Source organism: Calidris pugnax, unplaced genomic scaffold (assembly GCF_001431845.1).
Source record: "Calidris pugnax isolate Ruff unplaced genomic scaffold, ASM143184v1 scaffold178, whole genome shotgun sequence".
NCBI lineage: Eukaryota > Metazoa > Chordata > Aves > Charadriiformes > Scolopacidae > Calidris > Calidris pugnax.
Genome location: NW_015090986.1, coordinates 6,317,813 through 6,344,819, shown reverse-complemented (window position 1 = coordinate 6,344,819; position 27,007 = coordinate 6,317,813). Strand labels below are relative to the sequence as shown.

The following is a 27,007-nucleotide window of genomic DNA, read 5'->3' as shown; positions in this document are numbered from 1 at the left end:
TCCTTCCCCTCTCATCTGCAAAACAACCACCAGCAGCAGCAGCAGCAAAAGCGAGACTCCTGCGCCGCCGACTACAAGAGGGTTAAAAGTGTAGATTGGATTTCACCCCGGGAAATCTAGCACACGGAGTGAACTTGAATCTTTGGCTATTTAAGGAGGACTGGGGTTTGTTGTGAAGTTGTGGTGATCCAGGGCAGAGCCCCGTCCTGATTGATTTCATCTTCCTTGAGTCTCAGATGACTGTAAAATGAATAGATGAAATTATTCCTTTTTGAAGCTTTTCTTAGGGGCTCTCCGGGCAGCGTGTTCTCAAAGCGAAGTCATGATGTATTCTCCAATCTGTCTCACTCAGGTATAGACGCGTTTTATTTAATTTATCTGTTTATTTATTTATTTTTCACGTGTTTCTTTTTTTTTTAATTATTTTTATATGTATGCGAGTTGTTAATGAGTCATTGCTGGTAGTTGTAACGGGTTAAAGCACAGTTGTAACTGCTTGTCAGGTCCAAACTCCTCTCGCAGGAGGGAATAGTAGAGAATAAACTGTACCAGGCCATTGTTTTGGGGGAGATCCATTCAAAGTGTCACTCGTAGACACATACTGTTAATTGCTGGTACAGAAGAAGTCAAAGGATAACAAAATTGAAATGACCATAATTACGCTAAGAAGCAGGTTTGAGAAGTATTGATTTGATTGGAATCAAACGATTTGCTCCCTTTTCAGCTCGCCACTTTACGCAGAGCCTAATGAAAGGGTTTGAAAGGAAAAGTGCAGTTTTTGACAAAAAAAGAAACGGGCGCCCGCCGGTGCAAAGTGATCCCGTCTTATGCTTAATTAATAATATGTAGCCTGCCCACGACGAGGGCGATGTGAGCCGGGATGACCGAGCTGTGCAGTATTTTCTTGTTCGGTTGCGCAGGGGCACGGCAATTTCCCCCCTCCCAAGCTAAATTGCCGCGCTCGCGGGGGAGGCTGCACCCTTCCGAGGACGGAGGGAAAGGGAAAAAAAAAAAAAAAAGATTTTCCCGGTTTTTATAACTGCGCTTGCAGCCGCTTTTCAAGCCGGGACGGCGGCTGTCAGCGGGACGGGCGGGAGGGAGCGGGGGGCCGCGGAGCGGGGCGCGGAGGGCAGCGGAGCGCAGCGCGGGGGGCAGCCCGGGCTGGGGTCCCCGCCGCGGAAAAAAAAAATGCAGTTTTTTTTAAGACCTGAGGGGTTTAGGGGGAGCCGGCTTGGGAAGTTGCCTGGGTGCCCCCGGGAGCGTCGTCGCCGGGCGTAGGGAAATGGGGAGCCGGGGCACCGGAGCCTGTTCCGTGAGGGTAAACCCGGTGTGTAAAGCCAGGGGGATACTTTTCAGAAGCTTTTGTGAAAGTCTGTCTTAGGAGGATGTGATGTAAACTGATTAAGCGATAACTGCTTGCTTCCACATTGGCGCAACAAATAGCTAAAGAAGCAGAAAATGTGCGAAAGTACCGTCTCCTGCGACGGCGGTGCGAAGCGGCCGGCGATGCGCTCGCAGTCGCACGGTGAATAAATAAATAAATACGATTTAAGTTATTCCACAATTAGAAAGCATTGTGATTCAAAAGGACTAGAAGTATTCATACATTGTGAATGAAGATGGAAACAATGATAAGGCTTATTCAGTGATTGGATACAGTCCTGTAGCTTTTTGGCTGACACATTTTTTATTGTTTATATTTTGTTTGGCATCTAAGTGTGATTGACTTAGATATGGATATTTTCAGCAAGTAAACGTGAGCTGCAGTGGAGCAAAGCTGGAAAAGGGTACTGTTGAGGTACTTCTTCTTCAAAAGAGAAATGAATGCATGTAGGAAGGGTTTTGTGTACCAGATACGCACATGCTTACAGGTACAGGCATAGAAATCATTACTTATGGTGCAATCTGCAGTTAGTAAAAAATAATTCTGTGTGGGCTGTCCATCCTGTGAAATTATTGACAGGCAATAAGACCTCTGCACCAGAGTATGAACCTGACAGTACAACTTAAGAACTGGTTTTTACATTGGAAACACGCAAATTTTTACCACCACCTCTGTACGGCGGGTAGTTAGTTTTGTTGTTTCCCGCTCTAATGACATTTTTTTCCATATGTTTGCTTTTTAGACTCACAGATGTAATGAATTTCCTCATTCTTTACAAATCTGTATTAAAATACTGCACTCAGGTGTATACAAACCCCCAACTGCTACAGCCATAAATACAAGAAAGCAATTTCTGGTTTTCGTGCGTTGATAACTTCTCCATAATATTTTACAATCATGCCTTACCATGTGCCATGCAGAGACATTTCCCATTTAGTGCTACTTATACATTAACTCAGTTGCAGCAAATTGATTTTAATTGGGAATCTTTCTCTACCTATTTGGAATGATAAAGGCGTTTTGAAAATAATCTTCCCGTAAACTACAAATTAAGATTACACTGGCAATGAGAACTTATACTTTGTGTTATTTATTTATTTGAAGCAAAAGATTGGTTAATTTTTTTTTTTTTTTTTTTTTTTTTTTTTTTTGAGTTGGGACTGAGTTAAAGTAATACTGCCAAAACTGTTCTCTCTATTGTGTTCTCCGTCTCTAGGGCTCTTACGATGCACATTGACTGTGGTAGTGAATGCTCAGAAGAAAATATTTTGGTAAAAGTTCTAAACACAGAACACCTGTTTGGATTGAGCTCCTTGCAAAAACAGTGGTTCAGTTTGTGCTGTGACAGGGCTGAAGCTTCTTTTAGAAACAAGCCTAAAATCCAAAGTACAGCTTTAAGACAAACCTTGGCAATTTCAATGTTACCCATCCGTCTTTCAGTAAAAGTTCGGTGGGTGTAAAATAACTCCAAGGAAGAGTAAAGACTTACCAAATGTGATTTAATTTTGGGGGGGTCCTTTCCTCTCCTTCCCACATGCCTCTTTCCCCCTGTTTTGGAATGAGTGTAACCTGCATTTGTCTCTCTTGCGGAGGCATGATAGGATGCAGTTACTACATGCCTTTAAATGCTTGGTCTCTTGTCATATTTTTGCTGTGGTTTATTTTTATGTTATGGTGCTCCAGGAAACTAAGAATATGCTGTCATTTTCTTTTCCTCCAAGAATATGTTGTTTCATTCGGCACAGAGAAAATCCATGCTGGGAAACAGAGTACACAGAGTTTTCGGTATAAAAATTTCTAGGCTTGTGTCTGGTATATTTATTGTATGGTGCTCTGTTCAAACTTGCTTGAATTGATACAAAGTCTATAAAACTGAAAGATAGGAGTAAGGGCCCTGCATTTCCTCTTTACCTTTTCCGAAAAGAAAACCTGGCCTGTCTATCATCACTGGATGACTGGTATTTTTTGCTTTATTTACAAGCTAGCTAGATACTATATAGTCCATATATAGTGGATATATATCCATACTATATAGTATCTAGCTATATAGTAACTTCCATTTTAATTTAAACTGCCAGTGCACAATGGTTCACCTGAGCCATTTGATATGACATTTAAAAATCTTACCTCCATAAATCACTTTATTGCAAGAGCAACTGTGGCACATGGTTAAGTGTCACATAAAAAGAATATTTCACTATTGCCTGTATGAATATTAAGGGATAAAAAAAATCAAATTCTGTATATGGCTTTTTAGGAGGTTTAGTGGAGAACCTGTGTGATTAATTGCAAATCTCCATTTAGGATCATTTTTATGGGCACTTCTTGTCAAGTAATGTTTCATTTGAAAGGACTCCAGCTGCACAATGAATTTCTCATAGATATTTGATAATATTGCTTAAGAACAGGATGTTCTTTGCTCTGTTTCTCCTTCACACTCTTTCACATATATTTATATCTTTATGTTTTAATGATATTATGAAAGAAAAGTCTGAATAAAGTTCTTAAAAGAGTTGGGTTTGGTTTGGGTTTTTTTTTTCAGTCTTTGAAAAGGAAACATTCAGCCACTACAAATTGGAATTTAAAATGTGGAATTTTTATCTCTAAAATTTTCATAGATGTAAAATGCTATAGGTAATTATTGGCAATACTATGTGCATTACCTAAAGGCATAGCCTTTTCAGTTTGTAATGTTCTTCTTAAAAATGAAAACTAGATGTACAGTATACTAGTAGTGTAGAATATCTCCACATTAATTTTATTGCCATTTTAAGTTATACATGCTGAAGTCTCTTTAGATGGAGGGGAAATCGTTGTATTGGGGAAAAAATTCATTTCTCCCAAAGCTCTTCAGCCTCCCGCCTTTGCCTCACCTTTAGCCTCAGCTGTTAGAATTTTCAAAATCTGTAGTAAATCTGTTTTATTCAGTCTAAAGTGAATTAACACCGCACAGTCTTTATGCTTATGTTAACATTTTTTTTTTTTAATTTTATTTGAATACTTTGGTTGAGATGACTTTCATAGAAGAAAAAAATAAACTTTCTTTAGTAGTTATAATTGAGGAGAAAAAAAGCATGGCATCAGAAAGCGTATGAAGATAGGGAAGTCTTATCATGGGCTGTGGTTACTCAGAGCAGTATTGCCTTCCCACACAAAGAACAGATTGTGGTTTAACTCTTTCCATGGCCTAGTTTTATGTGCCAGTATAGTATCAGAATTGTTCAAATCTCTGCTGGAAACTACTAATCAGTTTAATTATTGCCTTTGTGGCTCTTTGTCAAGCATCATACCGTAATGTGATAGTTTATGTCCTGAATTGTCTTTCTATATTGTCTCTCTTCTCCTTTTTTCTTTTCTTTTTTTTTTTTTTTTTTTTTTTTCTTTCTGTGAAGGTAATAGTCGTAGGTAAACTGCTTGCAACTTTTCTATTGTTTTCTGTTTGATTTGAGGATGGTTAGGGTAGAGAAGTAACTAGATCTAGTGGTGGTTTTTTTTACCATTCAGGAAATTTCTAAGTTTGTTTGAAATTTGAAGATTTAAATACTAAATTCTTGGCCTGAAGCTTCTACAGTGGCAGTCTGAACTCTGTATAATTGAGACCATTAGTTATACTTTCATCATTTTTACCTAATGGAGTTAATCAGCCTATTGATTAAACATAATTCATTCCTTGTCTAGCAGCGTAGCTAAAATATTAGTTTGTAAATTGTATTCTTGAACATAATTGTACAAAAACGGTTCGGTTTTAGTTTGATTGCACCATGCCACTCAGTATGATGAGCAATCTGCATGGTATTTAAAACTAAATATGCCTGCACACAGGAAGAAAGATACCTTCCCTAAGGTCTCCCTTCCAAACCAAAATGCAGTAATGTTTGATAACCAGATCACACTGTTTTAAACAGCGGATTTGCTCACGGAAAAGAGGCATTAGTTTTGGGAAAGGCCAATTTAGATATTAACATGGATGTGTAGGATGGTACTTTACGCAGACAAAACGAATTAATTTAATTGCTATAGGATGTGCTTGTAGACGACAACTAAGCATTACCTCCTTAATGCAATCCATTTTGCTGCTAGGCAGAAGATAAGAACTTGCAGGTGAAGCCAGATGACAGAGAGGGATATTTTGGAACTGTAAATAAATTGCATGGATTTCACAAAAGCAGCATTTGACCAGCGGTGCACTCGTAATGTCACTCTGCCACAGCATGCAGAAACACAAAGAATGCAAAGTTTGTGCCAAGTTGCCATTTTTCATTGTACACCTCAGATTGATTTTTAAGGGGTTTAGAATAATTGCCACACTCATGTGATCAGTTAACAAATTAACTGACTCTGTGGGGCTTCAAAACCCACAGTGGAGCTGCCGGAAGAACATAAATGTAATTTTTGTTCTCAACTTCATAAACTTTTATTTTACAGGGTTTGGGGGTGGTGGGAGGGAAGCCCGAAGAGCTGAAAGTACAGGAGCTTCTGTTCGGGATTTGTATACGACACGCTGTGTCTTTTGCCCGCTTCCCCTTACTGTATACTGGTTTCTCTAGTTACCACCACTGGAATGGTGCTGTTTCAGTGCTGGAATGTTGGACGTTTGATAAGAAAATGGATCAAGTTTAATGGCGCATGCTCTTTGTGCCACCAGCAGTCTCTTGCTGAGAGCATGCTCCAAAAGCGGGAACTGTGTGGCATTACACTGAGCATGTATATGCTTTGTGTTTCTGTGCCACAGAGAAGAGAAATGAACTGTGGCATTCGCCTCAGCCTTCCGAACCTTTCTGCTCAGATTTTTTAAAACCGTATAGTGTCCTCTTTGTGCAATGGTACTTTTCTTGATGCTTAGCTGTTCACTCAGATATTTAAATGTTAGAAACAAAACCATCTCGATAGCATCTCTTTTAAATGGTGTTGTCTCTGCAGTGTTGCGGGATGAAGTGAGGGGAGGCATACAAAATAAAATCTTCACATGGTCCTTTCAAAGGGTGAAATACGGGGAAAATGCAATTCTCTGTGCACATTTTGTCTGCTACCCGATAGCAGCGCTAATTGCATAAAAGATATTATGCAGAATTTGGCGTAAATTTTAAGGGTTTATTCTCTTCGTCTTGGATTTCACTTTAAGATTTTCAGAAACCTTTCTTGGTACTGCTTTGATTATGAGAACTTACTGACTTTGAGTTTTCTTCTTCTCTTTTTCTCGTTTTCTTTTTTTTTTTCTTTTTCTTTTTTTTTTTTTTTCCCTCCACTTCTTTCCACAGGATGAATTTCACCCGTTCATTGAGGCACTTCTTCCACATGTCCGTGCAATTGCCTATACTTGGTTCAACCTTCAGGCTCGAAAACGCAAGTACTTTAAAAAGCATGAGAAACGAATGTCGAAGGATGAGGAAAGAGCAGTCAAGGATGAGCTACTTAGCGAAAAGCCTGAAATTAAACAGAAGTGGGCATCCAGGCTCCTGGCCAAGCTGCGCAAAGATATTCGCCAAGAGTTCCGGGAGGATTTTGTGCTCACGGTGACTGGGAAGAAGCACCCATGCTGTGTATTGTCCAATCCTGACCAGAAGGGTAAGATTAGGAGAATCGACTGCCTGCGACAGGCTGACAAGGTCTGGCGTCTGGATCTAGTCATGGTGATCCTGTTCAAAGGCATCCCCTTGGAAAGTACGGATGGAGAGCGGCTCATGAAATCCCCACATTGCACAAATCCAGCACTTTGTGTCCAGCCACATCACATAACAGTATCAGTCAAGGAGCTTGATTTGTTTTTGGCATACTACGTGCAGGAGCAAGGTAGGAAGCAGATTGTTGTGTTTCTGTGTTAGTATGTCAAACTCTGATTCCAAGTAGCCCCGTTTCCCCTATGGGCTGGCTTCCAGTGAAACATTATTCTGTGGTCTATAGACGTAATGTGGGTACATATCCATATGTAAATCAGCATGTGTATATATATACTTACACGCACACATTCCCGCAGACCTGTGTAAATGACATGTATGTTTGACATACCTGCCTGGTTCTCTTTCAAGAGAGAGCGGGACGTACCAACGTCGTACTTTAGTTCTGCTGAAGTTGCCTTTTTTTTTTTTTTTCCTTTTCTGTCAAAAAGGGGCAAATATATTGTATAGTTTTTCCAGTTGTGAGTTCAGAAAACATTCTTTTTGTTTTTCAAATTTTGGTTTTTTTTTTTGTTTTTAGAACCCCCAGTACTGCTAGTAACAGATGCAGGTATGTGCAATTGCACAATCGCAATAAATGCTACAAATATTAATTATTGTCTTTGTAGTTACAAATAATCAAGAATTCATCCTTAAACTGATGAACCTACTATCACTTTGAAGAGCAATTGTAGACTTTCTCACATCGATAAAATAAAACATGAAAAAACTTTAGCACAGACATACTGCTTTGTAAATACCAGATATAGTCAGAATTACAGCATACAGTATTTAACGTTTTATTTGTATTTTAAATCATGAGCTCATCTTACCTATCTGAGCTTTAAAACAAAGATCCAGGTTGTAATATTTTGAGAAAATTTTCCATTAAAAATGTATTTTCATAATTACAGTCCTAAACTTAATTTTATTTGGCAGATAATTGAAGTGTAGAAAATTGCAGGAACACCATGAAAAAGCATCTTTGACTTAGTTTTACAGAAGGAAAATAAAACCAGGGCTTCTGATAATCATGTATCAGGGAAAAAAATGCTAGTCATATTGCATATTCAGATAACAATGCTCATAGGCAGGTTCCCTGAAACTGTAAGTGGCTGTAAGCAGATAAAGGTTTTTTTCTCTGATACTAAGCCTTCTGAAATGCTTTTTCTCTGCGAGGGGTCATTTTTGTTCTTTCTAGTGATTATACCATCCTCTAGACGTCTTTGTATTGCTGGCTGATCAGCAGTAATAAAGCATTTATTTTTTAGCTGCAGATCTCAACTAGGGAAAGTTTGACCAGCCGCAGATGGCGGGCCATTTCACAACTTGGCCTGGTAGTAGGCAGAAATGGCCTGCAGAAGGGCAGATGGCAGGCTGCTGTTATCTGATGCCCGGTACATAACTCTGGGATTTAACTGAAAAGCAAACGGAATGGATTTTGTTAGTAACAAAAAAAAAAAAAATAAAATTGCACATGTCTTCATTTGGCATGTACTCATTCTTTCAAAGAACAGACCATAACACAACCTTTTTGTTTTCAGTGAATTTGTCTTCTGGCATTTACTCATGCAGGTGGAGCACTATGTTTATGTGAACGTATAAATAGGGTTCAATTTTTTTGATTATTTGTCATGAAAAAGTACATTTCATTGTTTTGCTTCGGTTGTTTTTTTCCCCCTACATGTATTTTTCTGTATTTTTCTCTCCACAGCAGTAGAAAACACTTGGGTGTTTTGCAGCGACTTTAAGTCGCTGCAGAGTCCAGTAAATCTGATCCCCCATAACATGGGAAGAAAGATTTCTTCGATAGCATTAAACAAAATAGCTTAATTACAAATAATTTGTACCTTTAAACTCCCTTTGTGAAGAAAAATTTAAATGCTATTTTGAATGCATATATTGCAAGACATCGCTTACTGATTAATTCTAATGGATTTACCTGTCTCTAAAAGTCAGAACTACAAACGGAGCCAAAGCAGTTTAAGTAGCTCTTGAGCCGAAGAAGCTGGGGTCAGAGCACTCTTACGTACTGTCGACTTTTAAGTCGTTGGAAGCCAGTAACTTGAAGTGGGAGAAGGAACTGCCGGGCATAGCTGATTTTATTGATTTAAATGGTTTGAGAATACGGGTTTATTTGAAACACTTGTCTAATCAGAAATGAGTAAGATAAGCATGCTGTAATATTATAACTTTCAAAGCTAAACGTCGCTGCTTTGCGAATATACTGGAAGATGAAGCTGGCGAATTTCTGTGTACCAAGTCACCCTTAGTAGACCCTTTTGTTTGCTGTAAACTGCGTGTATTTTGTATCTGTCTTGCTGCTTCACAGTAAACCTTCCGTTAACATCTGTTGGCTCTCTTCTTGAAGAAGCCATATTAAGATATCTTTGCATTTTTTTTTTTTTCCCATTTTGTCAAACTTTGATTCTCTACCTCATTGAATGAAGGTTAATTGTGGCACTTTGTAGTGCTCTCAATCAAGAGCACCAGGCTTTGCAAAAGATAAACCAAAGAAGTCAACCAAAATGCTGCACGATACACATGCTGTTTTGCTTTTTATTTCTCTTTTTAAATAAATGAACCCACCTAATAGTATCATATGAAAACTAAGCGGAGAGACATAGGAACAATTAAATCCCTGAACAAAATATCAAGAAGGAATTAGCACATAAAATGAATAAAGGGGCCAAGTAGTTTGGGTTTTTGTTGCTTTAAAAAAGATTAGGGGAAAAAAGAGGAGGAAGGATAGTTCGAGTGCCAGTGATGGTTGCCAGTGGCACCAGGATTGGCATCAGACCTTCTTTGTTTAGCCTAGGATGCCTGTGATTTGTTGGTTGGCATCCGCATTGCAGTGCAGAGTAATGTTACAATATATTGACAATTTCCAGATCTAGAAGTGTCAATAATCCTTTCAGTTCTTAATAAAAAAAGAGCTTCTACTTCCATGCCTGCCTTGGAAGAAGAAATAAGGACTGAACTGTGAAGTTGTCATTGACCAACTTCATCTCTTTCTACTTTTCGCTCATCTCCCTCAGAATTCAGCATCTTTCTCTCTTTCCCCCTCCCCCCCCCAGCATTATCCTTCTACTGTCCTCTTATGCTTTAGGAACTTAAAAAAAAAAAACAAAATAAAACAAAAAGCCAGGGCTTGACATAGGTTATAATGCTGCTTCTTTGACTGAAATGGAGGAAGAAAATGGGAAGTGCACACTGTGATCAATGTTTAACACCAAAATTATTCTTAATCGTAACACGCTTCTGCAGGGCTCTGTGTGTATCAGGTCCTGTCCCCCTCCCTCTGACGTTTTTAAAAAGCCCAAACCTTAAAAATGGTATGAAAGTTGTTTTTGGTGTCAAAACTGGTTTGGTGGTTTGTTTTTTTTTTTTTTAAATTTTTTAAATTTTTTCTGTCAGGCATAAGAGAGTGTCTGTCATTTGGTATGAAACGCATCTCAGCCCATAAAATCATTTGATGGTATTTGATTCAGTGCAGCGCTTATGCTGTGTTCCCGTTGCTACAAGAACCGCCATTTTGTTTGTCGAGTGCCAGGAGAGGGGAAAAAAAAAAGGCAGACAATGTGCTTGATGCCAATAATGGTTGCCAGTGGCACCGAGGTTGGCATCAGACCCTCTTTGTCTAGTTGCTGAATGCCTTTGATTCGTTGGTTGGCATCCGCATTGCAGTGGGCACATTGGAAAGTTTTTGACAATCAGTGAATGAAAGCTGCAGTACTTGTTTGCTGCAACACAGCCCAGATAATATAAATCCCTTCTTCTGATAGATGTTTTACTTATTCTTACAATAGCTAATTAAAAAAAAAATAATTAAAAACTGCATTGCTGTTTTTTCTAAAACATGAAATATCTACAGTAATGTGCCTCATCTGCGGAATTCCTAATCCCCGCGTCATCTCTACTGTTTTTTTTTTTTTGCAGCATAAATAAAACGCAAACTTGATGTTAGGTATTTCAGCACTTACTGAATAAAGCATAGTAGACCTTAAGAAATGCTTTGGGAGTTTAAAGGACTGAGGCAATGGTACATGTAAATTGTAAACATTTGTAAGTGGTTTTAATGCATGTGCCTCTCAGAGTACATTTCTCAGATCAGACATGTTACTGTTTACACTCTCCTTTGTCCTTGTGTAAGAGTGATATAATTGGGGGAGCCCACATCCCCAGCTGTTAATAAACTCAGAAGTTGAGGGAGGGGAGGTTCTTTCAAACTATCCAAGAAGGAGGGCAGAAAATAGATGCGGATGTCCTTAGTCTGATACTGTTCAGACACACTTTTTTTTTTTTTTTTAGTAACGGCCCCTCGGGTAAAAAAAATTTACAAATGATTTTTGAAAACAAACAAAACTATATTTTCCTTTTTTTTTTTTTTTTTTTAAACTTCTTAAACCACTAAGATGCTGCTGCATTTCCAGCTGCATGACTTTGTTACCAGGAAATCAGCAAAAAGACTAAATAATTTCTCTTGGAAGTTTCCTAGATAGTTAGCATTAATATTGCTTTCCGGTTAACTGCTATTATCTCGTTAATTAATAAGAAGGATTAGCAGCTCTGCCCAAAGGGCTGCACAGAAGGAAGCCTGGCCTACGTGAGTCCCTGAACCGCCAGACTGTGTCCTGTCCCTCGGCGGGGAAGGGAAAGGAAGGGGAGGGGGGGGACAGGGGAAAAAAAAAGGCAGAGAGAGGAGCAGAGGGGGCGAGGGGGGCACAGGCTGGGCCCTGCCGCCGGGGCAGGGAGAAGGTTGTGAGCAGGACCCTCTCTCTGGGTTGCCAGTGCCGGAGGGGGATGCCTGTGGGCCTGCGGGGATGGCTCCCCACCTGCCGCCATCCCCCTTGGGTTGTCGGTCTTCGGCGTGGGCCGAGCGCCTTTTCGGCTCTCTGCAGCTGGGGCCCCACATCTGCAGGGATGCGGGACGGGTTTAGCCCACCCGGCCGCCCGCCCTCTACGCCGGCAGACTGGTAGTCCTTGCCCCAAGGTGGGGGGATATCACATTGTCACTGACGGCAGCCCCAAAGGCAACCTGTGCGCGCCCGCTCACCTCCAGAAACGCGTCTCCCTCCCAGGAGGGACGCCTTGCAGGAGTTGCAGGCGTGGGTGGGTGAACCCCCTGGGTATCTAGGTTTTATTACCCTTTTTGAGTTTTGTGAATTCTTTTTTGTAGGGAGTTTGCATTTCAAATTCTGAACATTTTTTGTGAAGTCATCTCCATGTTATGCTTTAGTTTTCATTTAGTCAGTACAGAAAAGCGATGATATGGTAGTATTATAATAGTACTTTTCATATTTAAAAATTATAAGTAAAATTATTTTTGTTAATTTACTGTGACTACAAGAAATTCTGCTTAAAACCATGATCAAAAAATATGTATTAAGCAGTCTCATTTTGGCAGAAGTCATATAATGGTCATGTGTCTCAGTGTCACACCACCCAGATGGATTTTGGACGATGGTTTGCAGTTCTTGTGTGCACTGATGCTTCCACATACAATTAATAAAAAAATAATGGGCTTAGAAGAATCAATCAATCCGTTGAAGTGCTGATTGTTTCTGCTTCCATTAACTTTAATGATTTGCCTCCTTCTGAATACTTTATCTGGGAACATACAGTGGAACATTTAACCTGTTTTGCAGAAGGATATGTCAAGGTACAAGGTGATTTGTTGGAGATTACACAGCAAGTTATTAGTTACACTGGAAACAACAGGAAATAGAGCTTATTACTGCCTGTACCTATAGGTACCTAGGTGCTCCAGGAGCTTGTCACTTACACAGTGAAATGGCATGCCAATCCCTGGCACTAAATCTCGGTTTTGAATCAGAAATCCAGTGCAGAAGCAGAAGTCTGAGTTTATATTTTACCTGCTCTCACGTGAGAAGAGGCTTTTGTAGTTTAAGAATCTGATAGGGAATAGTAAACCTTTTTAAAACTTTGAATTCCAGTCTCTTTGGGCATGCGGAAAATCTAGTTTTAAAAATCTTTTTGTGTCAACTGAAAAAGACACTGTATTGACTGATTTTCTAGTTTTCTAGTGTGAAGTTTTGGGTGATTACTATATTGAGTATCTCTAGTGTGCTGAAAATTACAGCAGGAAAGACGTTTGTCATTAGGAGATGGAGATTAATTTATCTGGGTGTATATATGGGAGTAATAACATTTTTCAATTGATGATTATAGATACTTTGTTTATAAAGATGTAGGAAATTAAAACATTTAAAAGATCACCCACCAAATTAATTTTTCAGAATGTGTACATGTGAACTGACATTTGGACAGTAGATCCGAAGAATTCAAAATGTGTATTATTCTTTTTAATTTAGTTTCCATCAGAACAGGGTTATGGGTCGTATGTCTAGTTCGTGAGAAAGGAAGGGGAATTTTCCTTACTTAATTTTACTGCTGCAGTCAAGAATGAAATATATATACATTATAGGAAGGAGCTTTTAGTTTGTTCTGTTTTTTCTTACCAGGTACCTGAAGGGGAGTCCTTTTCACATGGTTAAATGACATTAATTATGTTTAAGACAAAAGAGGCTTAAGGTTAAATAAATTCTGTGCAACTAGTTGAAAATTTAGAGGTCAGTGTTAATTTATGAATGTCATTAGATCGACAGCAAGAAGCTATAAAGTAAAGAAAATAATAGAAAAGAAAACAGAAGATTCTTGCTTCACGGTAGTTTCAGACAGAAGAACAATGCTGGGAACAAAAAAACCACTTCTAAACTATAAATAAGGCCACTAATTCACTAAGGAAATCCTTAAAATAACAGCAGAGATTTATGTTTTAAGTTTCTTAATTTTCATGCATATTGAATTCATTGTAACTGTAAAAACTTCATTAAAATAATTAAACACTAAATACCACTGCAGGTTGGATTTTAAAGTTAATTGCATGAGATTGCTGTCAAGTCTGCTTCTTTTTCTAGCTTTCTCTTCTTCTTTGCTTTTCCTCCTTCTCCTCCTCCCCACTGCTAGTGTAGTAACGTAGACATCTCAAGGACTGGTGGCCCTCTGAAGCTCTGGTCTTTGGAGCAGCCGTACCACAGTGCCAAGCAGGGATTCCAAAGGCTTCCTAAAGCGTTAAGTTCCAGCGACAAGGTGGTGCATTGCTTTGGTGTAGTCACTGGGGTTAGGATGATCTCAAGATCAAGTTAAATGGCTAACTTAACTGAATAGGGCTGCTCCTGCCGTTGTGGGGTGCAGAAGAAAACCCTTATCTCGAGACACTTTCCAGATGCTAACTGAATGTGAAAAAGGAGCAAGGTCTGCATGATTAGCCAGTTTGTTTGACAGATGTCAAACAAGATGTCATTCGTTCCAGGGAGGCTTCATGATTTTACTCTGTCTCCCCTTTTTATTTTTATTTTTTTTTAAATTCTGGTTGCTAAAAGCCTGGCTCAGGGCAGTGAAGCCTGGATTAGAAGAGGTTTGAAAGGCTCAGAAGCTAGTAAAGGGGAAGTAAATCTTAGACTATTAGCTTTGTCCAAGAGAAAAGAGAGTTGATTTGGGTGTGTATATTGTACTGTCTGGGAGCAGTGAGTTGTGTGTGAAGTTGGGAACATTCTTCTAGCACAGCTGTTAATCTTTTCCCCCCACCTTTTTACTTACAGAAAGATTATGTTCTTACACTGCCTTCCTCCCCCACCCCTCCCACCCCCCCGCAACTGTCCTTTCAGAAAGTTTCTTACTTTTCTGAAGCATATCATGCTTTTTAAATTTTAAATAAATATATTTATTTATCCATTTCTTAGGAACCTTATTATTGGCATGTGACTTTGGTTCTAGCTTTTTTTCAGAGTTGGTGGGAGATGGGCACTTCAGACTTGGCTTTTGTAGGAGATTCTGTCTGAGGAGGGGCTGATAGTCTACAGTGTGTTTATCAATAATAGTGTTTTGGATGTTTTTAACCAGCCTGAGGACCAGAGCTTTTGCCTTCATTCCCCGTGACTCCTGTGTGTTACCTCTCTCTTGCCCCCCACGTCACCTCAAAAAGATGACTTTAAATTATAGGGACATTGGAGTAATTTTAATGTTAGTTTCCTCCTAACTACTTACGGAGTTTGGAACCTTTTAAACTACTTTTTTTTTTTTCACTCTAAGAGATAGAATTGAAATAAGGAGAAGTTGCTGTGATACGGCACTGGGGAAAGTGTGGTGCAAAAGCTTAGCTGAAGCCCATTCAACCATTAAGTGTTCTTTTCCCTTAGATAAACCTTGCGCTTTTTAACAGTAGCTGCCTATCATCTCCAGAGCAGAAGGGAAACGTTTATGTTTTCCAGTGTCTTTCCATAAGCGCACCTTCACAAAAGGTATCTCTGTGGCTTTAAGTGGCTTTAATTATTTCCCCCTTGAAAAAAATACACATGGTGAAGGCCTAGAACGATTCCCCTTTTTCTTCCCTAGAGAGTGAACAAGAAAGCCAAATGCGAAAACGAACAGTTAGTAAACTCTGTTTGAGAAACTTGGTGTGTCTATTGAGAAAGTAGGAAAAAAGATAAGTTTTCTGATACTGGTTCGATGCAAATGCTGTGTACATGTGAGTATATTCTATATTCTTCAAAGTTATTTGACAATTGAGAATTTTAAACATTTAGGTCTTGAACATATTGTTTATGTGTTTGTATTCCCAAGTTGTATCAACCTGAATTACTATGCATATTTTCATAAAGGATTAATTTAAGCAAGTGAAAGATAAGTATGAAGTCTTTATCTTTAATCAAACCTTGTATTTTAATTTTTAGTTGGCTGTCTTGTCAGATCCTTCACAAGCTGTCTTCTGAGAAAGATGTCGTAGGATTTATACATTTTTCTTCAAAATAGGAACAAAGAAATATGCACATATTAGAAAACAGTAATCACAAACGCAGTGTCTTTAGACATTAAATATAATTAAAATATTAAGAGAATTTTTTTCTTGAGAATTACATTGGCCTAAAATACCAAACCATTTTCAGCTTTTTCTGATGAAGCGACTAACAAGGAAATGCTGGATTTGCTTAAAGATCATTACAGAAGTGCCCTGTGTCTGAGAGATAGCAAGTGTATTTACTGCAGCATCAGCTTTCCGTTGCATGATTAATGCCATTGAAAAGGATGCTAGATGTGTTGAAAGGATGACTACACTCCAGTGTCTCTGATTTAAAAGTGTGAAAACATCTCCTAGTCAAAACGACTTGTATTTTATTATTCTGACATCTGCAGTTTCTGGATGGATTACCTTAAATTTGTTATGCCATGTTAGAAGACGTGTTTTACGAGGCTGGCCTCAGCTCCTGGCCTTGGTGTCAAGAACCCTGCTACGTGATGCAACATGTCTTGTTAGGTTTAATTGACCAAAGCCGATTTGTTAAAACAATTCATTTGTGCTGTAACTCATGCCCAGGCCAAGTAGCTACCTGAATCTCTTGACCTTGACTTGTCTGGGTCATGAAATGGCTGCGAACTGCCTGACCTCTCCATTGTTCAGCAGCCAGGCCGCTTCCTCCGGTTCTTTGTGGTAATCACTGACAAGAAGAGCTCAGCCCCGAATTTACACCCCAGTGGGTTTCGCAGTCTCCTTCTGAGTGGTCGTGTCTTCCCTTGGATGTCCTCCTGATGTCACCACTTTTTGTCTGCTGACAGCGGTGGGGCCAAACGGGCAGCCCTCCTCTGTAGAAGCGTGGTGGGAGGATTTCCAGGGGTGGGAGGGAAACGCCATCCTCTCCCAGGCTGCAGGACACTTCTCCTCTGTTAGGCTGCACGGGTTCACTACGTTGTTCAAGGGCAAACACCATCAGTCTTAGTCACTCCTGTTTCACTGCCGGTGTTGTTCGAGTAGGGCGTGCTGGGAAGAAGGATCACCATTGAAAATGTTTTGTGACGAAAATGTAATGGGTATGCACACAATTTTGATTTTTAGGGAAAAAGAATGTTCAAAATAATTTCTTGGCGTGAAATGGAGGAGCATTTCATGTCAGTGTCATAAGTGGCTATTTGGTTACTTCAGTACCAAAACATCGTTTTTGTAAAGACCCAGCTTGTGTTCAAAACCAGCTGTGGTCTCTAAAGCAAAGGACATTCATTACACACTATGCTTGAAATACTATCTAAACTTATCAAAAGGGAAGAAAGAACAACCTTTGTCTTCTGCCCTTTTTTTTTTTTTTTTTTGGTGTGTGTGTGAAACGCTTTGTTTCTAGGGGAAACTGCTTGTCCTTAAGAATTCCTTGCAGTGAGGGGGGGAGTCATTGGCCCCATATCCCGACAGGCTGCCTACTGTCAATGTCCCTGATGCTAATGTCAGCTTCTTGATGTAGGCTTTGTGCTTCCCGTAATTACCTACAATTTGGCTGTTAGGACAGTTTAGTTTTTTGAGATGGGTTTTATGTCTAATCATCTGCTGCATTGTGCCACGGTTTTAGGAAGCCTTTAGAAACCACTGACTGGATCTGTTGAAAAACTGATGGCATGATAGCGCCTTGCTGGGTTAAGAAATCTCATATACTAGTACTGGTACCACTATAAAACATGTAAATTTGTAATCCAGTGGTCATCAGATAATTGGTATTTTCTTAACTGCAGGCCTTAGCCTGAAAACCTGAAAACTTTGCTCACGTGAGTGCTTTTGTTCAATCAGATTGATTTTGTTTAAAATGTATTTTCTTTCACAGCCCCGTGCACGGACTTCTGCAGTGTATGATCAGGTTTATATTTCCACAGTCCACCTGATTTCTCTGTCAACTCATTCATCATTTTTGTATGCGTACATATAGCATTCCCGTGCACCTATAGATGACTAAACCTTTTCTTTCAGCGTGAAACTCCACAATCTAGGTGTGATTTTTAATTGCACTTACATACTTCCTCTGAAGGAAGAGAGTGGTAACGCTGACGCAAGGAGCTTGAATGCTATCAGTGTGATGACAATGTAAAGTATGACTCAGTGTTTAGACCTGAGGACTTCAAAATCCTTCTCCTGGTCCACAGCCCTTTCTGCGGCTCCCCAGGTGACCGCAGGCAGGTTGCTTAGTCTCTCTGCACCTCCAGTCCCCAGGAGGGAGAGCACCGCTTGCGACCCACGCCTCAGTGAGGGTTGCAAAACACTGAGATACGTACTGGCTGAAAAGTTATAACCCTTCCTGAATTTTACTGCAAACAAATTTCCCTGTGCTGGTGCCCAGCCCCAAAGTGGGCTCTGTGTTGTAAAAAAAAAGTCTTACCCGGTTTTCTCATGCCCGGACGGAAGAAACTTGCCCAAGCAAGGAGGGCCAGCACAAAGCATTCCTCCACCACAAGCCCTGCGGTGGTACCTCTCCGTGGGAGAGAAACCGTGCGGCAGAGTCGGCCCTCCACGGAAAAGCAGGTCTCTGGTGGAGTGGGAGCACTCCTTGGGTCACCACTGCTTCATTCTGCAGGAGACCTGGGCAGGGCTGGCCCTTCAGGATGGGACCACAGTGTGGGGGATTTGGTGTGCTCAGGGAGCTGTCAGAGTTTTCTTGCCATGTGACAGTGAGGGGAAAAAAATACTTTAGACAGAAAGATGAAAGAAGGAATCATCATGGGCAGTTATATGTAGGTTCATCCAGCTGGCCCACCATGGAGGAGGCATCTGCAGTGCCTGCAGGGGTGGTCTTTGAGCTCAGTCTGGTTCCCCATCCCTCTCTTCACTCTGAGCCCACGTTTTTGAGTCAAGTGGGCCAGTAGCTCAGACCAGAGCACGCCAGCGTGGCAGGAGGATGGAAGGTCAGGAGTTTGGGCTGAGGTGTGAGGTGAAACCCAAGCAAATGGAACAGTGTGCTTGTATCTGGAATATGCTGGTCATCCTGTTTCATCTCCCACACCCGGTCAAGTCTGATTTATGAGGCAGCTGAGTGGGAGACTATTGGTTTGTAAGGGGTTAGTGCAGGGTCTTGTCTTTAAGGACCTACCTTTGCCTGATTGTACTGAAAGTCACCTAAATAATTAGTCACTTGTGCTTTTTGGACCCAGTGTGCTTTCTACGTTTACTCCTTAAATCCTTGCTGTCCTCATGCCTTCCTCTATGATGACATTTCAGGGTTGGTAATGAGACAGATAAAACATCAACACCTACAAAATTACTGTTTCTACTTCTCAAAGTGGGAAGTGACATTAATTTATAAAAATTAAGTCTGTCCATGCATTTTCCTGATGCAACACTGAAATATTGCAGTTTACAGCTAACTGAGGGTTAACATCAAAAGTTATTCTATTGTTTATCTTCCAGTTAAAGAATAACCAGCTTGTGCAGAAAGGAGAATTGGAAAATTGATTGGGCTGTCTAGATTCAGGCACATAATTTCAAGTAATCTATATCAAGTTGTGAGTTTACCATATATGCATTCATAAGTGACTTCACTGCCTGCAGTGAAGTCATCTGTAAAGGCTTATGTTGTAGGAGAGTCATGGACTTCTTTGGTTTTATTAAACCTGAGGGAATTTTTTTATAAAGCTATGTGTAATTACTTTAACTGGCTTAATTGTTGCCTCCTTTTTTTTTTTTTGTTGCAGTTATGCAAACAGATACCACATTGTTACACAGAGCATAAGAATTGTTTCTGCATTGTAACTATAGTGAGGAGTGCTGTCACATTTTAAAACGTGTGCCTAATTTTGCATTATCCTACACAAATGCATTGTACGTATATAGTCCTTCCTGGCCTTTGACATATTTTTTTCGCTATATTGCTGATATAACTTGAATATTCTGGGGCAAGAATTATAGTTGTCCTGTAATGATTTCTGTTCTATTTACAGCCTCCAAATAAAGGAAAAGCTGCTTATAGTAAAGTGAGGATCACTGGTCTTTCAGTAATTAAATAGACTTGTTATACTGCATTAATCCTTTTTGGAACATTTGGAATGACTTCTTAGCACTCACAAACACAGCATTAGGGATAGCAATTAATCTGTTGTTTGTCCTCCAACATTATTGTGATGTAAAGAATGTGCATTCAAAGACGTATTTCAGGTGTAGGACTAGGATCATTGCAGAGTTAAATAACGATATTGATTGTTCAGTAGTGTCAACCAAGACCTAGAATGAAGTTGCAACATTTGTTAGAAGAACTCACACACCACTAGTTGTGTCCAACTGAAAGGATTTAAGGTGTAATGGTGTTCAATGCTGTCTAGTTTTGGATGCTGCGCATTGAGAAAAAAAAAAACCAACTGAATCATTTGGAGGTAGCCAGAAACTTTCTAGATTTCTGATTAGCCTTCCTTATAGGTAGGACAAGAAATAAAGCCTTAACATTTCATCAGGAAAGATTGTATTCAAGAGAAAAACCAATAACTTTCCAGTGATGAGGGCAGTGTAGACTGAGAGAGGAAAATACGTTATTTTTATCAAGAACAAGGTTTAGGAAGCATCTATCAAAGTGACACACCTAAACTTGATCAAGTTGTCCATCAGAGAGACGGTTCAGGTGATCTCTTGATGTCCTTTGTAACCTCAGGGTCTAGTGATGTTAGTGCAGTAGTCAAATGTGCTCCTTTACTGTGCTTTGACTTCACAAATAATGAGCAAATAAAATCACCCAAACTTACTCTCAGACTTCTGCAGTTTTGTAATTGCTTTCCTGGACATGGCCTGCATAGTTTTCTTTGATCAGAAGGGCATACTAATTCTCTTGCTGCTGTGCTGGAGTACTGTGCTGTTCTCCTGCATTGTTCAGCAGTAATTAACTTGAAGCACGGTGCAGAGCATTAGCTTCTGAGCCTAGGTTAAATCAGCAGAAGAGTCTTATGTTCCTGCGGTATATAGTCTTAGAACACATTATCCTATTGCAGCAAGATAAAAGTGTTTTTAAATATAGTCCAACCAGTTTGACCTTGTCAGAATTCAAGCCATATTAATGGTAACTTGGGCTTGCTGACGCGTTTCACAGTAGGACGAGCATTAACACAGAGCTCCCTATTCCATCTGGTGAGGAACCTACAGAGAGGGCTATAGATAGACTTTTTCTTAAATTCTGTCTTCCCTGTGCTCATGACACTTCTGTTGCCATCGATAGGCAGCCTGTGTCTGAGACCAACAGGCGCAGTTAAGAAGAGACCCTATGAAGTAACAATATCAGAACATGTAAATATGACTGCTGAATGGTAGTAGTTATGGGTTGTATTTTGAGAAGCAGCGACCAGCGACAGTTTTACTGTCACCAATGCGTGTATGAAGTGCCCGGCTTCTGTTGTAATGCCCTGTAAACAGGTGTCAAAACACAGAGAACAGACTTTTATGTTTAATCTACACATTGCCTATAAGTTGCAAAAAAGCTCTAGAATTTTTAAATTTGATTCTGCTGAAGTCTGCGTAGATGGTATAACACAGTGACACATAAAGATACCATGGTGAGATCTGAGCAAGCTCATGTGGGTCCTGAAAGGAGCAAAACTGCATTCATATGGCATCTTCATGTTGTTTTATGTGCACTGCTGCTGTGGGTTCTCCAGAGGATGATGTGGACCTACTCTGGAAAAATACAGCCATTGGAGTAACCATAGCAGGCTCATTTGAACTTCTCTCAGTTATATGTGTGTTTTATGTTCTAATAATAATCTATGTATATGAGTCTGACTATGTCCATTGATGTGGTGTTTGATATGTAGTTTCCAGTTTGAGTGAATGGTGTTTGCCACACATCCTAGTTGTTATTGACAAGGATGCCTTATTTTGGTTCTCAAAGCTGGTTTCTGAATTGCCAGTAGCACAGGACCTATTTGAAAGTGGCACATGGAACCATGGAATCATTTAGGTGGGAAAAGACCCTAAAAATAGACTCCAACCATTAGCCTAACACTGCCAAGCCCACCACTAAACCATGTATGCAGGCACCACATCTGCACATCTTTTAAATACCTCCAGAGATGGTGACTCAAACACCTCCCTGGACAGCTTGTTCCAATGCTTGACAACAGCTCCACTGAAAGAATTTTTCCTAATACCCATCCTAAACCTCCCCTGGTGTAACTTGAGGCCATTTCCTGGTGTCCTGTCCTTTGTTACTTGGAAGAAGAGACCGACACCCACCTTGCTACAACCTCCTTTCAGGTAGTTGTAGGGAGCTATAATGTCTCCCCTCAGCCTCCTTTTCTCCAGGCTGAACAACCCCAGCTCCCTCAGCTGCTCCTCATAGAACTTTTTCTCTAGACCCTTTACCAGCTTCATTGATCTTCTTTGGAGGCGCTCCAGCACCTCAATGTCTTTCTTGGAGTGAATGCCCCAAAACTGACCACAATATTTGAGGTGGGGCCTCACCAGTGCTATGCTGCATATTTCTCATTACCTGGGTGGCAGACACCTGAGCAGTAGAGTAACTGCATCACTGAGCATCATAGGTGATGAGTAAATATGCCAGCATTTCCCAGCTTCCCAGAGTAAGTGTCTCCACAGAGGCAGCTGCCACTTTGGAGGTTTTTTGGAGTCTGTCACCATTTGACTGCTTAGTGGCCGTGCAGCAGTAGCCCAGCTCCTGCCAGAATCCGGGGGGATGCGGAGAGTGGGTGAGGTGAGAGAAGATAACACATGTGGGAAGAGGGAGTAGCGGGCAAGGCGTGCAGTAGAGAGTATCCACGAGTGGCTATGAGGAGGGGGCGTTAGAAGATGTCATCTCCATTGCCAATGGCACTGATTTTGAAAACCCTGCACTGAACAGGTCTGTTGACTTCTGAATAGTAGTCTTGCTTCTTCTGTCTCCATGGTAATGCAAAATTACTGTATACAAATTGTTTGCAGCTCCAGGCTTTGATGTTGGGAAAGGACAATATGCATATCCAATGTTGTGTTCCTTTTTTGGGGGGGAAAGAGTGGAGAAAGAAAGGAGAAAAGAATCTTAATTTATTCCTCCCCCCCTGCCCAGTTTTGTAAATGCAAGGGGCATTCTTCTTGTATTTTGTACATTAATATGGATCAGGTCTGATCTCTCTGAACTCTGTTTGACTCAAGAAGGGTTGTTTTACAGTAGTAAAAATTCCTAATGCTGTATTCGTGTTGCAAGGACTGTGTTCAGATTTGTACTGCTTCTGTAAAGGATGCTTGGCCTGTTCAGGAGCTATTCTGGTGTATTGGGTTCCCAGGCAACAAAACTAGAACACGTATGACTGAAGTACTGCAGACTCTCTAGACTGTAGACCTAATCCTGCAAATCCCTATTTACATAAATCCCACTGATTTCAAAGGGTCTGCACATGAGAAAGCAGGTTTTACAGGATCAGGCCATTCTTCCTAGAGACCAACATCTGTTGCACCAACTGTGATAATCTCATGACTGTTAAAGAAAACTCCGAGGAAACATTTTATCTGGGCTAAAAGAAAACAGCAAAAAAGTAACACTGTTGTCTGTTGCTATAAAGTGGATTATTACCAAAAGCAACTCTCTGTATATACAGTGTCTCTCCTCTGTTCCCTTCCTGCATATTTTGATTTGCTTGGGAGAAAATGCTGTATGTGGCTGTGTGCTGTTACTGCTGTTCTTCACCTGTGTTATATAAAGTTTGTGTGCCAGACTACAGCTATTGAGATATTTTTAGATACCGAAAGAGACCCCTGGCATATAGGTTAATGACTGTCAGCGTCTAGCTTTTGGAATTTTTGGAAACAGAGAGAGAAATGTCTTCAATAAAATTTTAAGGTATTTTGTGTCTTGCAGTTCAAGTCTATTCTAAGTTTTGGCCCTGGCTGAATTAACTAAAACAGTACATTCAAAGAGTTCTCTTGGCATTCAGTGTGGAACAGTAGATGGGCAATTGGTAAGACTGCAAGGAAGAAAGAAATCTGAGCAAAAGCAGAGGGTGGTCATGTTGGGAAGAGTAGAGTCCAATTCCTTTCCTTCGTCTAAGAACAGAGAACACCTGCTTAGCTGTGGTAGCACATGCTGCAGCTGGAGTTGAATATCTTCTGTGACTTCTACTTGGAGGTCTGGTGTGGAAGGGACAATAGGCTGCTGCCTTGCCTTGGTTGACTCCCAGTTCCTGTGGACCTGGTTTCATAAGGCAAGTTGTGACGTTGATTCATAGTGCTTGGCCCATTTGATGTCAAGTCAAATGGATTTCTGGAGATGATGTGTGTTTGCTGCATGGCTTGGGCTGTGCAGCTGAAGATAGAAATGAGGTGTTACTCGCTGTCCCTTGCAGCACAGATATTACAGTAAAACAGCTATAGAAAACTGCACCATTTATGTGGCAGAGAGGGGGGAGAACATCCCTGAAGTCCAAAAGCGCTGGGAGTCTATGTCAGTGATTCAGTGCTGCCCAATAGTTCTAGCATCTCTCCCACATTTTGAATTCCCTGCATTTAAAATTTACAGCCAGTCAGGGCATGACAAGGACAGTGGTCTGGGATTTCCCTGAGCCATACAACAGGCAATAAGCTACTGGTACTCATGTCGTCAGACCAATGAGAGAAAAGGGGCAAGATGGCAAATATGCTGACGGTGCTAGCTGCTGTCAAAAGCTGCAGAGTTGCTGTACAGACGCATGCCATTCCTCTAGACTAGAGTATATTCTTGAAACTTTCCCTGAAAATTTTGAGTATTTCAAATTTCTTTTGCCTTCCTGAAATTAGTAAAACAACATTCAAAGCCTGATAGACATGGCTTTGGCAGCCTGTATTTTGACTGATATGCAAAAGCTAGAGTGTAAGTGAAGTCTGTGTGCAGTTCAACCTGAGGATGTAACATGTTCAAAGATGGTGCTTTTATTCACAACTTTACAGCATCTTTTTTTCTCAGTGTGTTTTCTGGTTGATACAAGTCAAGTTTCCTTAAATGTGCAAGATTCGTAATTAAGCAGACTTTTCACTAGGGGAACAAATTCTTTCCTATAGGCTTTTCTACTATGTCGCCTGTATCTCCCTACTGTAGTTACCCCAATTCCTCCTTCTCTATCAGAGGTCCACATTTTCCCTTGTGTTTTAAGATGTAAAGTCATTGGGAATTATACTCTTAATGATTTATAATGAGATTTTAACTGTTCCACTTTGCTCAGAAGTAATTGCTTTTGTGAAGTGGACAATACATTTTAGTGTGTATGGTCTAGATTTTATATTGAGCTATATGGAAGATCAGGCCTATGCTAAATGTGCAACTTAAATCAACTATACTATGCTTAAAAAAACAGAATGGAGAGGATTATCAGCTGAAATTGCAAAATATAAACCTCCAGGGAATAGGTCTTGGGACTGAAGGCAAAACAATTTCTTCAGTTATTTTCATGGACTTTAATATAAAAGATCTGTGGAAAAAAAAGACATGCAAAATCTCCATAAAGTTTATTAAAAAAAAATATCAAGAGAACCGCTGTGCTAATTTTGTGTATTGAGATATTGTCATCTTAATTTGCTAGGAGCAATTAGTTAATTCAGTCAGCAGATTTTTTTGGAACTGCACAGAACAAGTCTTCTCAAAATAGCAAGTGTATAAGGTCAGTTTGCTCAAATATAATTGTGCACACTATTTCACCCACCTCCCCTGCCTCAACCCCCAAGGAATACTGCCAGTTCTTTAAAGTCTGAATTTATCTTTTGTTTGTGTTAGGTTAAATCCAAATATTGTGACAGAAATTGGTTGTCCTTTTAAATGTTACTGGACTTTTTTTTTTTTTTTGTGGTTTTGGTTTGGGATTTATTTTATTTTATTTTATTTTATTTTATTTTATTTTATTTTATTTTATTTTATATCTCAGAACAATCCTTGCCAGGATTTGTAAATACAGCATTAAAGTAGATTGTATGGGAAGAAGGTGAAACTGATTCTAACATGAAGGAAAATAATTAATTAGTTTTGAAGAATAGTTCATTGTTTTTTTTTCAGAAGACTTCTAACAAGTGATTCCTTGTGACATCCTCTGTGGTTTTTTATACTGCAATCTCATATCTCAGGAGAAGTAATGTTCTTCTTCATCAGAACCAATGTACCTCGTTAAGTCATTAAGATAACAGGATGTCCTGTCATTCTGCTGTGTTAAGAGGCTCTTGCCGAAGGTGAATGCAAAAAGTGTTTCGCATCATTTTCCTCTTAAAATAACATGCTGTCTCCTGGCTACCTAAGTGAAACAGCAGTTATTTATATAAACATGCCGCTTTATCTTGCTGCTTCTAGAACTGCTTTTACACAGATTTGAAACTCAGTGTCTGCAAGGAGGAAGAATGCAGGTTTTTGAGATCGGTGTCCTCCCGTGCCTCAGTTCAGCACCAAGCACAGCAAGACCCTCAGCCCTGCTGAGATCGTGGTGTATGGTGGAATGTTGAACGTTAGCAATGCTTGACACACTACAGCTGCATTCCAACTTGCAGGCTGTGATTCTCAGCTCTTTCTTATTGCTAGAGAAAACAAATCATTAAACTGATTGGGTCTGGTCATTTGTGATAACGTATCCTGAACATGTATTCTAGAGGTCTTTTGGTGTATGAATAAGAAAATATTTTTTCACAAGCATGAACAGAGAGGTATGTTCTACGTCATATTCTTTGCAGCTGTTGCATTTGTGTATCTTACCTCTAGCACCAAAACCCAAAGAGAGAAATAATGGAGAAATACTGCTCTCATGCTTGTAAATGCTTAGAGTTTTAACTTTTTCCCGTGATAGTTGTCAAAATACCTGTCGATAGAGGAAACTCGGGAAAGCAGCCTAGGTTTTATTTTAGAAAAACAGATTTCTGTTAGTTGTAGGGAATACTTAAATTTCTTAATCTTTATAGCTGTTGCAACAGCTTAGTACACTAAACCAGATATCACGAGACATTGTAGATAAACACAGATATGCTTTAAACTTTACTGAGAGAGAAATGAAATAGGTTTTGATTAAATGTTAGCCGTTTGAAAGAAAACAAACAAACTAAAGCATATGTATAACCTGAAAAGGATGAGTTCAGTTTACTGGGTTGTGCTGGGAGTGCCTGGTACTCTTTGAGAGTTCAGTGGATGGGACTTGTCCTTGTGATGCTGTCATTGCTGTTCATGTA

The 27,007-nt window shown here is 40.0% G+C and overlaps 1 protein-coding gene across 7 annotated transcripts in view; it reads left to right on the top strand.

Moving 5' to 3' along the window:
- The first annotated feature begins 27 nt into the window (after positions 1 to 27).
- Positions 28 to 27,007, top strand: part of NFIB (nuclear factor I/B) — a 178,977-nt gene continuing 151,997 nt past the window's right edge. For all 7 annotated transcript variants that reach the window (XM_014953956.1, XM_014953955.1, XM_014953954.1 and 4 more), the window contains exons 1-2: positions 28 to 352; positions 6,643 to 7,174. In XM_014953956.1, coding sequence (XP_014809442.1) covers positions 323 to 352; positions 6,643 to 7,174 — 562 coding nt within the window. In that variant the 5' untranslated portion in view covers positions 28 to 322. The remainder of the gene's footprint in view (positions 353 to 6,642; positions 7,175 to 27,007) is intronic.